Here is a 13,506-nt window from a genome sequence, read left to right on the forward strand (position 1 = left end):
ATGAAAATAGAGAGCAGAATGCCAGCACAGTGCCGTAACATGCAGAGCAATAGTAACTTGACAGCATGCAGTATTGCTTCTTTCATCTCACACTATTTCTATTTTCCAGATACTTAAAGGTCAGCCCTTTAAGCACCAGAATTTTATGTTAAGTGTTTCTGATCAAATATTTTTCATGTGATATTTTATATTTCTAATCTTCTCCTTATCAGAGAAAATGAGCTTTTGTTCATTATTCAGAACTGTTACCTAAACACACATTTTATAGGGATTCTAATGCTTTATCAATTTCTAAAAGATATTTCTTGTTCGTCTGATGATAATTAAAGTGTGCTTCTTAAAGAAAATCTAGAAAATGCAGAAAAATGTAAAAATAATATACTTTTAGAAATACCTGATGCAGAAATAATCACTCTTCATTTTCTTTTCTTTTCTTTCTTTTTTTTTCCTTTTTTTTTTTTTTTTTTTCGAGATAGATTCTCACTTTGCTGTCCAGGCTGGAGAACAGTGGCGTGATTACGGCTCACTGCAGCCTTGACTTCCTGGGCTGCAGTGATTCTCCCACCTTAGCGTCCAGAGTAGCTGGTACTACCAGCACATGCCTCCATGCCTGACTAATTTTTGTATTTTCTGGAGAGACAGGGTTTTGCCATGTTGTCCGGGCTCAAGCTCAACTCCTGGGCTCAAGTGATCCACCTGCCTCGACCTCCAAAATTGCTGAGATTACAGGTGTGAGCCACTGTGCCTAGCTAATCTTTCATTTTTTAAAATCCAGCCTTTTCTACATGAATGTAGGTATTTTTACATAGTTGAGATCACACTGCATATATATAATATCTATTGACAGAGAGAATGTTACTGCCTTCCCTCATTATCATGTCACATGAATTTTCACTCATGCTAGTAACAATTCCTTATAAATGTCACTTAAAAGAGATAAAAGACTACAAATTGGGTATAGTGTATACTGCTTGGGTGATGGGTGCACCAAAATCTCACAAACCACCACTAAAGAACTTACTCATGTAACCAAATACCACCTGTTCCCCCAAAATCTGTGGAAATATAAAAAAGATGCAAAATATTCTATTGTATGAATGGGCCATAATTTACTCCATATTCCTCTCTGAATGGTGCACAGGTCCCCAAAATATATATGCTTATTTTTCTATTATAAATGACCCTATTGTGAACAATTCTGTGCACACGTTTTTGTTCACATTTCTGATTGCTTTTCCTAGGATCATGTCCTAGATATGAAAATATAGTGTCAGTGCTGAGGTTGAGAAACTCATTTCTAAAAAATTAGGTCTCTCAAAAACACAAGTAATTTCACTATCACATATTAGAAATTTCAACAATAGTTCCTTAATAGCATTAAATTTCCAGTCAACATCCACATAAAGGTCACACACTCATATGGTCGATGTGCCTTTTAGTCTCTTAATCTGTGTTTCCTCCATTTCCTTTCTCCTTATAATTGGTTTGGTGAAGAAATCTCAGTGATTTCCTACTGTAGGTCTTCATATTGTTTGGATGTGGACACTCCATAGTGTCATTTGTATGTTCTTCTCTCTCTTTTATTTTCTGTAAAGAGATAGCTAGAGCCAGACATTACTCTGATTGTGGTGTGATTTTATAGGGCAAGAATACTTCACAAAAAGTATTGTGTACTTCCTTTGGGAGCATGAAATGTCTGAATGGCTCTCATTTTTCTATGCCAGTCATTAATCATTGCCATTGATGAGCATCATGTATATTAATTCTTTCATTGGTGGCTCATTTTCTCTTCATTTGGGACAATCAGTTATGAGAGTGATGGGATATTGGAGCTGCTAACCGCCATTTGAAGCCACATGAAGAGAACTGGTCTGAGAGTAAAGCCAGCAAACAGAGGACACTTATGACATCGTTTGAATCCTGGATCCAGCTGTGCCTAAATTTAGATCAGGCTCCCAGTATATAAAGATTGTTGTTGTTATTTGGGGGGAGGTCACTTTGCTTAATCTAGTTTTATCTGAGTTCCTTTCTCTTGCCACTGAAAAATTTATGACTAGTACAACATATAATTAAATCAGAAAGAATTGTATTTTTTTAAATATAGAATTGGGGTCTTGCTATATTGCCCTGGCTGATCTCAAACTCCCAGGCTCAAGTGATCTTCTTGCCTTGGCCTCCCAAAGTGTTGGGATTACAGGCGTGAGCCACAGTGCCCAGCCTTAAATCTTTATAACATTATTTCTTTACATCCAGAAACAAAGTAAACATCTCAATTTGTTTTAGTTGTGTTTTCCATCTCTTGGTAGAAAGAGAATAGTCCCACCTGTGTAGAAAACGTCCTTATGTGATATCTTGCTTCTGTAGAAATTTTAATTATTCAGAAACCATGTGAAAATAAAAAAAAATGCAGCCAAAATTAAAATTACTGTGACCTACTATTAAAGTTTTCTATTTCGTACATAGAAGATTCATTCAGTTCATTCAGAGTCTATTTCTCTCTATATAATAATATATGCCAGGTACTATTCTAAGTACTGTATGCACATTAATTAATTGAATGATTGCACAACTTTTGAGGCGGGTACTTACGTTCATTTTGCAGATGAAGAAATATAATTCTGTATTTTATTCTAGATAGTGTGATTATCCTGTTTTCAAGCTTCCAAAGTGATAGAAGCAATAAATTAGGCAATTTCATTATTGTGCAAACATCATAGAGTGTACATACACAATCCTAGATGGTATAGCCTACTATACACCTAGGCTATATGGTAGAGCCTAGTGCTCCTACACTACAAACCTGTACAGCATGCGACTGTGCTGAATACTGTAGGTAGCTGTAACAAAATCTTAAGTATTTGTGTATCTAAATATAGTAAAGGTACAGTGAAAATACAGTATTATAACCTTATGCAATCACTATTGTCTGTGCAGTCAGTCATTGAGGGGAATGTCATTATGTGGTGCATGACTGTGTGTGTGTGTGTGTGTGTGTGTGTAGAGAAAGAGATGTACATTCAAGATACATAGGTGATACACAGGCATGTGAAAGATAAGGTGGAAAAAAATTAAAAGAACCTACACTTAAAATTTTGTATAAACAAATAAGATTTTACTACATTAGTTTTATTAGGTCATCCATATGTTATCCTATGATTTCCATTGTAATAAGAAATTTAAATATATCCTTAATGATTTTAAAATAAAGTTCCATTTTTATTAGAAGGAAACAGATGAGAATGTTAACAGTAGCTATGTCTATATGGTAGCCTCAGAATTTTCTTTGCTTTCACATTTACTTTTTTATTACAATGAGCATATTATTTTTATAGTCAAAAAAAGTAACTAAGTTTTTCCCATGTACATAAAACACATGCTAACACTATAGCAAACAAACTTAGTTTATGAAAATGGCAGTTTAATAAGCCAGAAGTCTAAATTTCAGAAAAATTTTTAAAGAACTGTATATCATTCTTAAGTCAACTTAGTAACTAGAATTGAGTTGCAAAGGGTGACTTGGAGAAATTTTAAGTGGACAGCTTCCACAAAAATGCAAATAGCAATATGTAAACCTCTTGTCAAAAATGATGTATTTTCTATTCACTTAAGCAATGATTCCCCAATTTTTTTTTTAAGTTGGACTCTTACTTTTTAAAGGAACCTTTGTGAGTAACCTCCTAGGCTACTTTTATGTATAAACAATAAAAGTGGCTCTGGTCTGTTTAAAAGAGGTCCTGGTGACAAACCCAGCCCAACAGACCTGATCCTTCCCTAAATTGCTTGGCCTCCAAGGTAACTTCTGAGGACTACTGGGAGCTAAGCAGTCTGAATATCATCAAGTTGATTCACCCTCTCCTCCAATCTTGTTTAGCCCCACAATCTCTTAAGCAAACACTCACATCTGTACACTTTCACACAGGAAATTTCAGTTCAGAGCTTGATCAAATGAACACAGAATTGACATTGGGTACTTCAGTGAATGATGCTTGAATAAATGAAAGTCCTTAGTACTTTAGACAGACAAGTCTACTTACCATGTTTTTCTAGGTGCTGACAGCAGCTGTCCACCAGCCTAGGGACCTGTCTGTAAATAGGATTCAGACTGAGTTTCTTATCTCTGGCTTTTTCCTTTTTACTTTGAGCCTCAGCAGGCAAGGAAAGTTGTAAAGCTTCTAGTAGTCGAGACTGATTGTCATCAAGATCGGTGATAGAATCCACTGACATGGCACCCTGCAAGTGACACAGAGCCGTGAACATAAAGTACAGATAGCCAAAAAAACCAGCTGCCCCCAGATGCTACCAATACATACTTTTGCTCATGACTCTTTAGCACACTTGAAATAATACTGCTTGATGTCTTTAATTGTTCTGTTTGTAAATTAAAAGAAAAAAGATGCCTTTTGAAAAAGTTAGAAAACCTCTACAAGATTTCCTCAAGCTAATAGCAGTTACAATTTCAACAATAGACAACATTTTCCAAATGGAAGAACAAGCGATGGGAAACATATAATTAAGGTATTTTGGCCCAACCACTTCATTTCTTGAAACAAGAAAAAAATTACATACTCAATGAATGAGGTAGTCAGAGAAGTCTTGTAAATAAAAAACTCAACTACGGCTCTAGGAAGTAGATTTTTAAAATAGAATGATTCCATAAAACAGCCTTAGCTTAGTTTTTCCGAGAAACAGCACAAAGTGCTTTATTAGAGAAGTGGTCCTGGGAAACACCTGTAGGGGAGGGGGGATATGAGACAAGGAAGGAAAGGCACCTAATGAAGGGAGTATTATCAAGCCTATTATCATTGTGGGCAACTGGAGCTCAATCTTTCTGGGGAGCTCTAGGAGACAGCTGTAGATCATGCACCTTAGAGCTATCCCTATCAAGTGAGAGAGCCGGGGTATTTATACACCAGGCCTCAGGAATCACTGCTTAAGGGTAGCCTCTGGTGGGGGCAGAGAGATAATATTATCTCCTAAGTACTTACAGCCTGCCATTTGGATAGGCTGGGTGCCTCTAGCATCAGAGAAAGCCCTCAGCAAATAAATAAGGTGTTGGCAGATGGAAGGTGAGCTGGTATGCTAGGAATGGTAAAGGGTCAGCAAAAGGGAGCAGGGCACCAATCGCATTTGCCGCACCCATACTTGATGAAGCACTGAGAAAGCAGTTGGCTAGCCAGGCCTGGACAGACGAGAGGGCATTTGGGAGAACCATTGCCTGAGCCCTACAGTCCCAGAAAGCTAAAATTTAGAGTTTTAGTGTTATTGTTGTATGACAATACACAGTCTGAGACACAATGACAGAATTAGAAGAACAATTCCATCATGCAAATTCAGGAATTCCATAATTTTGTAATTTCTTCATTTTTAAACATAGTCAATACTGCAGAAACAGCAATGGATCAGGTCTCCCTCTACCTTGGACAAGCCCTAAATGTTAGGGGCTGATTGAAAAATGTTGGTTTTAAGTGGGAAGTGTCTGGGGTTTTAACTAGGGCAGTCTTCAACAGCTGGAGGTGGCAAAAATTTCAGGTCTCCACGTGACAGAGAAAAAAGGGAGAGAGGGTCAGGCGTGGCGGCTCACGCCTGTGATCCCAGCACTTTGGATCACTTGAATTCGAAGGTTCAAGACCAGTCTGGGCAACATAATGAGACCACATCTCTACTAAAAATAATAATAATAATAGCTAGGTGTGGTGGTGTGCGTCTGTAGTCCCAGCTACTGGGGAGGTTGAGGCAGGAGGATCACTTGAGCCCAGGAGATTGAAGCTGCAGTGAGCAGTGATCATGCCACTGCACTCCAGCCTGGGCAACAGAGCAAGACCCTGAGTCAAAAAATAAAAGATAAAAATAAAATGCAGATTTGTTTTACAAAAGGGAGAGAAGATCTTCCAGTGACCTGGAAGCTTTAGAGATGCTTATCAACTGACTCAGCCAATCACCAACCAGTTTGCATGAACAATTCAAATAATAGCACAGTACCTAGAACATAGTACTTAACAATTGGTACCATATTGTTAGAGTATTTGAAAGAGGATATAGAGAGGATTCTATGGTTCTGTTTGAGAAAAAGAAATGCTCCATTGATAAGGAAAAAGCTCATTGTTTATGAAGACCCACCGCCAATTCATTTGGCCAGGCATGTTCTCAGACTGGTGATGAAGAAAGTATTAATAGCTAAAACACCAGGCCCTGCCCTCGAGCCTCACAGTCTAGTGGGCAAGTATGGCAAGACTGACAGATTACAAGAGACCAGAATTAATGGTGATATTGTCGAATGTTTAGGAAAGCATGGAGCACAGATGTGACAAAGGAGGGACACCCAACAGCTTCAAGAGGAGACAGGACAAGGTCTGAGGCTATGCAAGGTGCCACATGCCCAGTGCACATTCTTCATTAATGGCATTGTTGACAGATACCTGAACACCAACTACATATCCAGTTTTCACATGAATAAAAACGCAAAGAATAACTGTACATCTTCAGTTTTCCTAGCACTGGTGTCAGAGCAAATACTGGCCACCTCACCCTCCTCCTAGCCCGAGGAGCCGGTTCCGGGGTGTTTGGGGACGTTGACTCATTCGGTGTTTCTGAGGTTGAGCTGAGAGATGAGTTACTGCTTGAGAGTTCTTTGTTTTGTCTTTTATTTCCAAATGGGAGGAGGGAAGCCACAAAGTCAGATGCATCTTTCTGCTCGTCCCTCTGCAAGTCCTGCTTGAGTTTATAGGCCCTGTCATTCGCAATGACTTGGGATAAGGGCATTCCAAATGCCTGTGGGATGAATTCTGGAATCAAAAAACAGACATTCACTTTTCACTTTCAGAGACTGACTGGTCCAGTGAACACTCTCATTTATGTTTCAGACCTAAGTAAGAACAGACATATTCAAAGGAATGTTTTCTGAAGAATTGACTCATCAATCAAAATAAAAAGGTGACATTTGTGTTAATCAGAATGGCCCAAGTTTCCATTTCAATAAAGAAACTAGTATTTATAAACACACATCTTAGACATTTAGGTGTCTAGTTTTTCTCCATGTCTCAAGTCTATCCATTCATTCAACAGGCATTTATTAAATGCCTACTATATGCCACAACAAGCTAGGCAATGGGAGGCGCAAAGCTTATAAAAGGTACAGTCCTTTCTCCTGAGGTGTTCAGAGTGTGGGGTGGGGTGAAGGAGTGGATAATCAGAAATGCAAATCAAGATAACAGAGTGACTATCAGGTGTTAGAGAGATGCATGAAGCTAAGGCTGAAATTTAGTTAACTGAATACACGTTGAGGTTCCCAGTAAGAGTTAGCATGTGAAATGATAACCTGACAGGCAGAGGAGCAGCTTGGGAACTGGTTGGGAAGAAGTCCACTCTGTTTTCGTTGTGTTCCTCATCCCCACATTCTATTTCCAGCCAGCTAGGTTGGGGCTGTCACTCTGGTGATCTACACTCAGGCCATTCTACTGGCCACATGCAGAGTGGACTCAGCCACTAAATATCTGGTGGGAGGCCCAGGAAACAATTTGTTAAATCCTTTAGTAAGGAGAATTTGGGGAAAGGGGCATAGTGCAGAAATCAATGGCTTTATTTGGAGACATACATAGAGTTCCTTTCTGAATTTCTGTCGTAAATCTGTTTGTATACATGTACCTTGGATCCTTAGGGCCAGGAGTTTTATTGGCAATATTTTAGATTCATGCTGAAAGGCACTAAATAATGTAATCAAATGTATTATTCTTTTTAGACTCCAAATTAGGTCTCCTAGCAGCAGTAAGTTGGAATCTAACCTCTCCATTGTTTCTTATAAGCCCTATGAATGAAACTAAAATGATCAAGGGAAAATAATTCTAAGGTTGGTTGTTCTTTGAAAGAAAAAGCTAACATTAAATCAGGTAGAAAGAGACTTTAAAAGGTTTTCCTCCTTGATCCATGGCAACATTTCAAACATCATGGGGCTAATGACCAAGTCTCCAGTAAAAGCAGAAATGCTACTTGAAAAGCCTGCACCTCTGGTTCTATCACAGCATGCAATTTGTTTTGAAGTAAAAAAAAATAAATAAAAACTTTAGTATTTTGGGATTTTCAGAGGATGCTTGCCATTCTTTAGCAATAAGGTTGGTGATATATGGTAATAAAAAATAATTAGGTACTTCTCCTTTGAGTGATCAATTTAGACAGTGTAGTGAGGTGTAATTCTCACTATTGATAATAGGCTGTGTCTACTACTAGCAAAATTAGAAACCAAAGGGGATAGTACCAGACCTCCTGTTATGTACCCTGAGGAGATATATATAAACACACACACATACACATAATCTTGTCTGTAGAAATGATCAAATATTACTTTTAAAAGGTTGGAAAAGTCTGGAGACATGTGGATGGTAAGGCTGACAGCTACATGAAATAACAGAAACAGAGGGGATAATAAGAGTGAAAAGAACATTGATAAATGTAGCAAGTGACACATCTGCTCAGGTGGGCATATACATGGCAGGGATTTACTATAAGATGGGGACTACTGAGCCCTTTCCCAGTCATTTTTTCCATCTAAGGAAAACCAACCAGACTCGTTTAGAGACTTCTTATACTTCTGGGGCAGATCTTCCCCACCAGCAAATAATTCTGCCTCCTGTTTCAGGAGAAAAGCAACCAGCAGGTGCAAAAGCTCCAACTCTTCACACCTGCTGAACCTGCGCCCTCCACCACCTCCTTTGCATGATATGTAGGTGTGACTTGGCATCCTGCCAGCCTTTCTGCCTCTCCCTGGTTCCCATGCTTTCCCACCTGCCATTCAACTATGGCTAACTTTAAACCATGGATAATGGCGTACTGCACTCAAGAGCTCAAAAAAATTATCCTAATACTCTTAGGTGTAAATAGGTTCAGCAATTTTCTGTAAAGGGCCAGATAGTAAATATTTTTGGCTTTGTGGATATGGCTGGGGCTTAGAATGGCCAGGATGCAAAATGATAAGGTGCTCGCATTCAGCATGGGGCAAGTGCAGAGTCAGCATGCAGACTTAGCATTTCTTTCAATTCTGTGGCCTAGGGGCTCCATTTGTCTCACTCCAGCCTCCGCACTGTTGGCAGGTTGCAGTCTTTGTAGCAGCTACTCAACCTGCCAGTTTAGCAGGAAAGCAGCCACAGACAGTAAGTAAATGAATAGGCATGGCCGTGTTCTAGTAAAGCTTTATTTACAAAGATGGCTGGTGGGCCACCCCTGCTATAAATTACATCTTCTTCTGCCTGTATCTTCAACCTCTTTTTTTCTACCAGATATTTTGTACTAAATATATTCAAGCAGCTACTTCTTAAAAAAATAAACAACCTTCGACCCACTCTTTTCTTTTCTCCATGGTTTACCCCCTCTCCTTTTGCCACAGTTAAAATTGTCTAAAGTGTTTCCTTTACTTTCTGACCTATAACTTTCTCACCTACCACTCTTTCCTCACTTCATCCCGTCTAGCTGATACCTCCATTAGATCCTAAAGCAGCTCCCTCTAAATAATTGCTGTCTTCAGGGTCATTAAATTCAGTGTTTTTGACAGCTCTGTTTCATTTGCCCTTTTGTCAGCCTTTAATCCTGATTGCCATTTCCTGAAATGCTCCCTGTCCTTTGCATCCTGGATATACTAACTGGGTTTTTCTCTACCTCTCTGGCTACATTCTTGCCCCTTTTTCTGGTTTATCATCTTCTACCTGGGTTTTCAATGTGGAAGGTCCTCAGAGCTCAATCTTAACCATCCTCATCACTCTGGTCTCTCTCTGTAAGTGACAGCACGATGCCCATAACTTAAACTTCCGTCCATAGACATTTCACACCTCATTGCTACCTCTAGCTCAGACCCCTTCCTTGAGCACCAACCACTTCTTCCACCTTCATATCTGGATGTCCCAAAGGCATTTCTTACTCTTCATCTTCCCTTACCAGGTCTTACTCAGATTTCCAAAAGTTTGCCTGTTCTTCATGTGGGAGAACCAGAAATCTGAGAGTCATCCTTGATACTCCAGTCCTTCTTACATCCCATTTTCACTCCGTCATCAAATCTTTATCATGTCACTTTCACATTATCTCTTTTTTCCATTTACTTCTCTCCACTTCCATGATCACTCCCACCCTAGTCTAAGGTACCATTATCTTTCTCCTGAACTTCCAAATCAGAAGTCATGCTGTGGCCCAGTACTGTGTGAGCTGGCCCCTTCCTAACCTTCTTAGAAACCACACACTCCCTGGTTCTTTCTTCTCTTCTTATCCTAGAAGTACTAGCACTCAATGACAACATTCAATATATGTTCTTTGAGAATTTCTACATAGTGATAACTGATAACTTGATTATTCTGCTATTTAATATGGAGCAAAATTAAAAGTTGTATGAGCTATTTGTATATAGTGTTACTTCACAGCTCACATACAGTGACATACCTAGACAGTGAGGAAAATAAAACATGATACAATATGCTTTCACCAAAAAGAAAAGTGCCAGAATCGAACTCTTTCCAGATTGTATGTGGATACATATATGGCATAATCTGAAAATGTCCTGGCAGGGGTTGTGGGGGGTACAATCTCCCAGAGTTACATCATAGTAAAACCTATTCCCCATGTGCTCAGTTTAGGAAGCACATTAATAAAAAAAGTAGCTATTTTTAAAATTACTTAGTTTTAAAATTACTTTTGACACAGAAATTTTCTGAAGTTCTGAAAGTTTTAAAAACACTTTTGGTTGCTAAGAAATATAACTAAGAGAAATTAAGGACTTGGAATTATTCTGTATGAAAATATGTTTTCTAATTAGTGTCAATCTTGAATTAGTTCCCATATGTAAATCAAAAGTCACACGGGCACTGCTTAAGTGGCATGAGGAACATAGGAGTGTCACAAGATCCGCTATATATCAAGGCAATTAAATAACATACAGGATATGATTCATTCTGATGAAATCAATTAATATGGTAGCATATCAACCATTTATGAATCACTATTGGGAGAGCAATTCTATTCTAAAAGGCTGCTTCTATTTATTTTTAGATGACCTAACTCAAGAGATCATTTAGAGTTTCCTGTTTTCCTTCTTTTACTCTTGGATTCAAATGATCGTTTTTCACATGTGCAGCTGTTACAAACCCAAATGCTAATATGCAACTGGAAGGAAATAATGTGAATAGATTACATCTGTGCCAGACTGGCACCCCGTCCTCCTCACACCCTGGTTCCCAGGACATCCATGTAATGACTCTCAGTGTTGACATGGACAGGGCTTTATGTTCTGAAAAGATGCCATGTAATTAACCTTCACTTAAGCCTAGATTAGTTTGTTTTTAAACATTAAAGCTACTTAAATTTTTTTTTTTTTTGCCATGAAGCCTGATATTTTGGGTGGGTGATATGTCTTTTCTTTGGAACCACCAGGATCTGCCTTCCTTTTCCCACTTAGCTACCTTTGAGGCAGTATAGAACATTTCAGAGTTTTCACTGAGCCTATGTAAATATGATTTAGTTTTAAAAACCTATAATGGCCCAGTATGTATTGTTCGCTTACTTCCCTGGCCCTTCCTTCCATGTTAATTGGAATTCTTGCTTCCTGCTGCTTTGTATATATAATACATGCAAGCAAACACACATCTCCTTCTGTTAAGGGAACATCTCATCATTCTGTTGAGGGAACCTCCTGCAAAAATGCTCATTCTGCTTAGTCTAGCCAAATGGACACTTTCTGAAAAATCACCTAAAGTCCACATTAGATGTATTTAAATCCCAATATCAATATCATCATCCTAGAATAAACCAAGTTTAAAAGAGAATACATTATTAATACTAACCTGAGTTATCCCTTTAATATGCTCTATACATATGGAAAATTGCTCTAATCTCGAGACATAAAAGTGCTCTACTGCAGGAATAGAATGAGCAAAAACTCTAGTTTAAAAGAGCAATGCTGGGTATTAATATTTAGGTCATTACAAAAATAAGGGCACAGACATATCAACAATTAAATATAACACAATTTATCAGACTGTAATAGCTAGCTGGACAACCCTTAGCCCTAATTATTCCAGCAGCAGATTCTGCTGTGACAGAATGTGGCCTGGTGCGTATCCTAGTTAATATGGATCAGAGTTCTTATCTAGAAGTTGCACATTAGACGCTGTTAAAAACACCCATGCCTGAGGTATCCCTGAAGAACAATGAACTCAGACTCCCTGGGGTGGGGGTCTTGGACTTTTTAAAGGTTCCACAAGTGATTCTATTGTGTAGTCAGGGGTGCGGATCACTGACACTTTCACCTTCCTTTTTCCAATTTGAGATAAACATTTGAAATGTCTGAAGATATTTGGGTTGAGGGTGGTGTTACTGGCATCTAATGAGTAGAGGCCAGGGATGCTGCTAAACATCTCACAATACACAGGATAGCCCCTACCCCAGATAATTATCCAGTCTAAAATGACAACAGTAGCAAGGTTGAGTAACCTCACTCCAAAGGAAGTAAAACAATGCTTTTCCATTCTTTAGAATTCTTCACCTTTTTTTAGTCTAACGAACCAAATGTCATGACTGTTCAAGATACAGGTGTAGAGACTGAGATCAATGGTATGGAATAGCTTTTGTCCAATACTGATCCCAATGCATGTTTTAATACCCTTGGTTTCATCGCCTTCTATTACTTTTAAAGCAGAAATTCTATCATTATATAAAAGGACTCCAAGATGAGATGTGTATGGCTGTTCTCATTCAAGACTCGTTGACTGTGTCACATAAAATGAAAAGAAATGCATACAACCGTACCATTCAGCAACCACTTCATAACAGACCATAAAAATAAGCAGCAAAAAGTGCGGTGGCTCATGCTTGTAATCCCAGCACTTTGGGAGGCTGAGGCAGGAGGATCACGAGGTCAAGAGTTCAAGACCAGCCTGGCCAACATGGTGAAAGCCCATCTCTACTAAGAATACAAAAATCAGCTGAGCGTGGTGGTGCGTGCCTGTAATCCCAGCTACTTGGGAGGCTTAGGCAGGAGAATTGCTTGAACCTGGGAGGCGGAGGTTGCAGTGAGCTGAGATTGCACCACTGCACTCTAGCCTGGGCGACAGAGCAAGACCCTGTCTTGAAAAAAAAAGGCACAAAAAATTGGACTGCTTCAATGGGGCTCAGGTATCCATTATGTGAGCTTGAATGTCAGTTTTAAATGACCATAAATACCTCAGAGAGTGGCTAAAGTTTTAGTTCCCTAAATAGATGCACAAGGGAACACAAAACAGTAAGATGAGAGTAAACAATTCCCAAAACATATGAAGCAAAAGATGAGTATACTGTGATCAAACATAAAAATGCTGAGAATGCACTTACAAGTGGGAGCTAAACATGTTCATATGGACACAAAGAAGGGAACAAGACACACTGGAGCCTACTTGAGGGTGGAGGGTGGGAGGAAAGTGAGAACTGAAAAACCACCTATTGGGTACTATGGTGATTACCTGGGTGATGAAATAATCTGTACAACAAACTCTTGCAACACAC

The 13,506-nt window shown here is 38.9% G+C and overlaps 1 protein-coding gene across 3 annotated transcripts in view; it reads right to left on the minus strand.

The window, feature by feature from the left end:
- ARHGAP6 (Rho GTPase activating protein 6) overlaps positions 1–13,506 on the minus strand; it is a 541,363-nt gene that overhangs the window by 44,274 nt on the left and 483,583 nt on the right. For all 3 annotated transcript variants that reach the window (XM_002831374.5, XM_054544332.2, XM_054544331.2), the window contains exons 4-5: positions 6,526–6,782; positions 4,035–4,230 (exon numbers count right to left, since the gene is read on the minus strand). In XM_002831374.5, the coding sequence (XP_002831420.2) occupies positions 4,035–4,230; positions 6,526–6,782 (453 nt within the window). The remainder of the gene's footprint in view (positions 1–4,034; positions 4,231–6,525; positions 6,783–13,506) is intronic.

The sequence above is a fragment of the Pongo abelii genome, chromosome X (genome assembly GCF_028885655.2).
Source record: "Pongo abelii isolate AG06213 chromosome X, NHGRI_mPonAbe1-v2.0_pri, whole genome shotgun sequence".
Lineage (NCBI taxonomy): Eukaryota > Metazoa > Chordata > Mammalia > Primates > Hominidae > Pongo > Pongo abelii.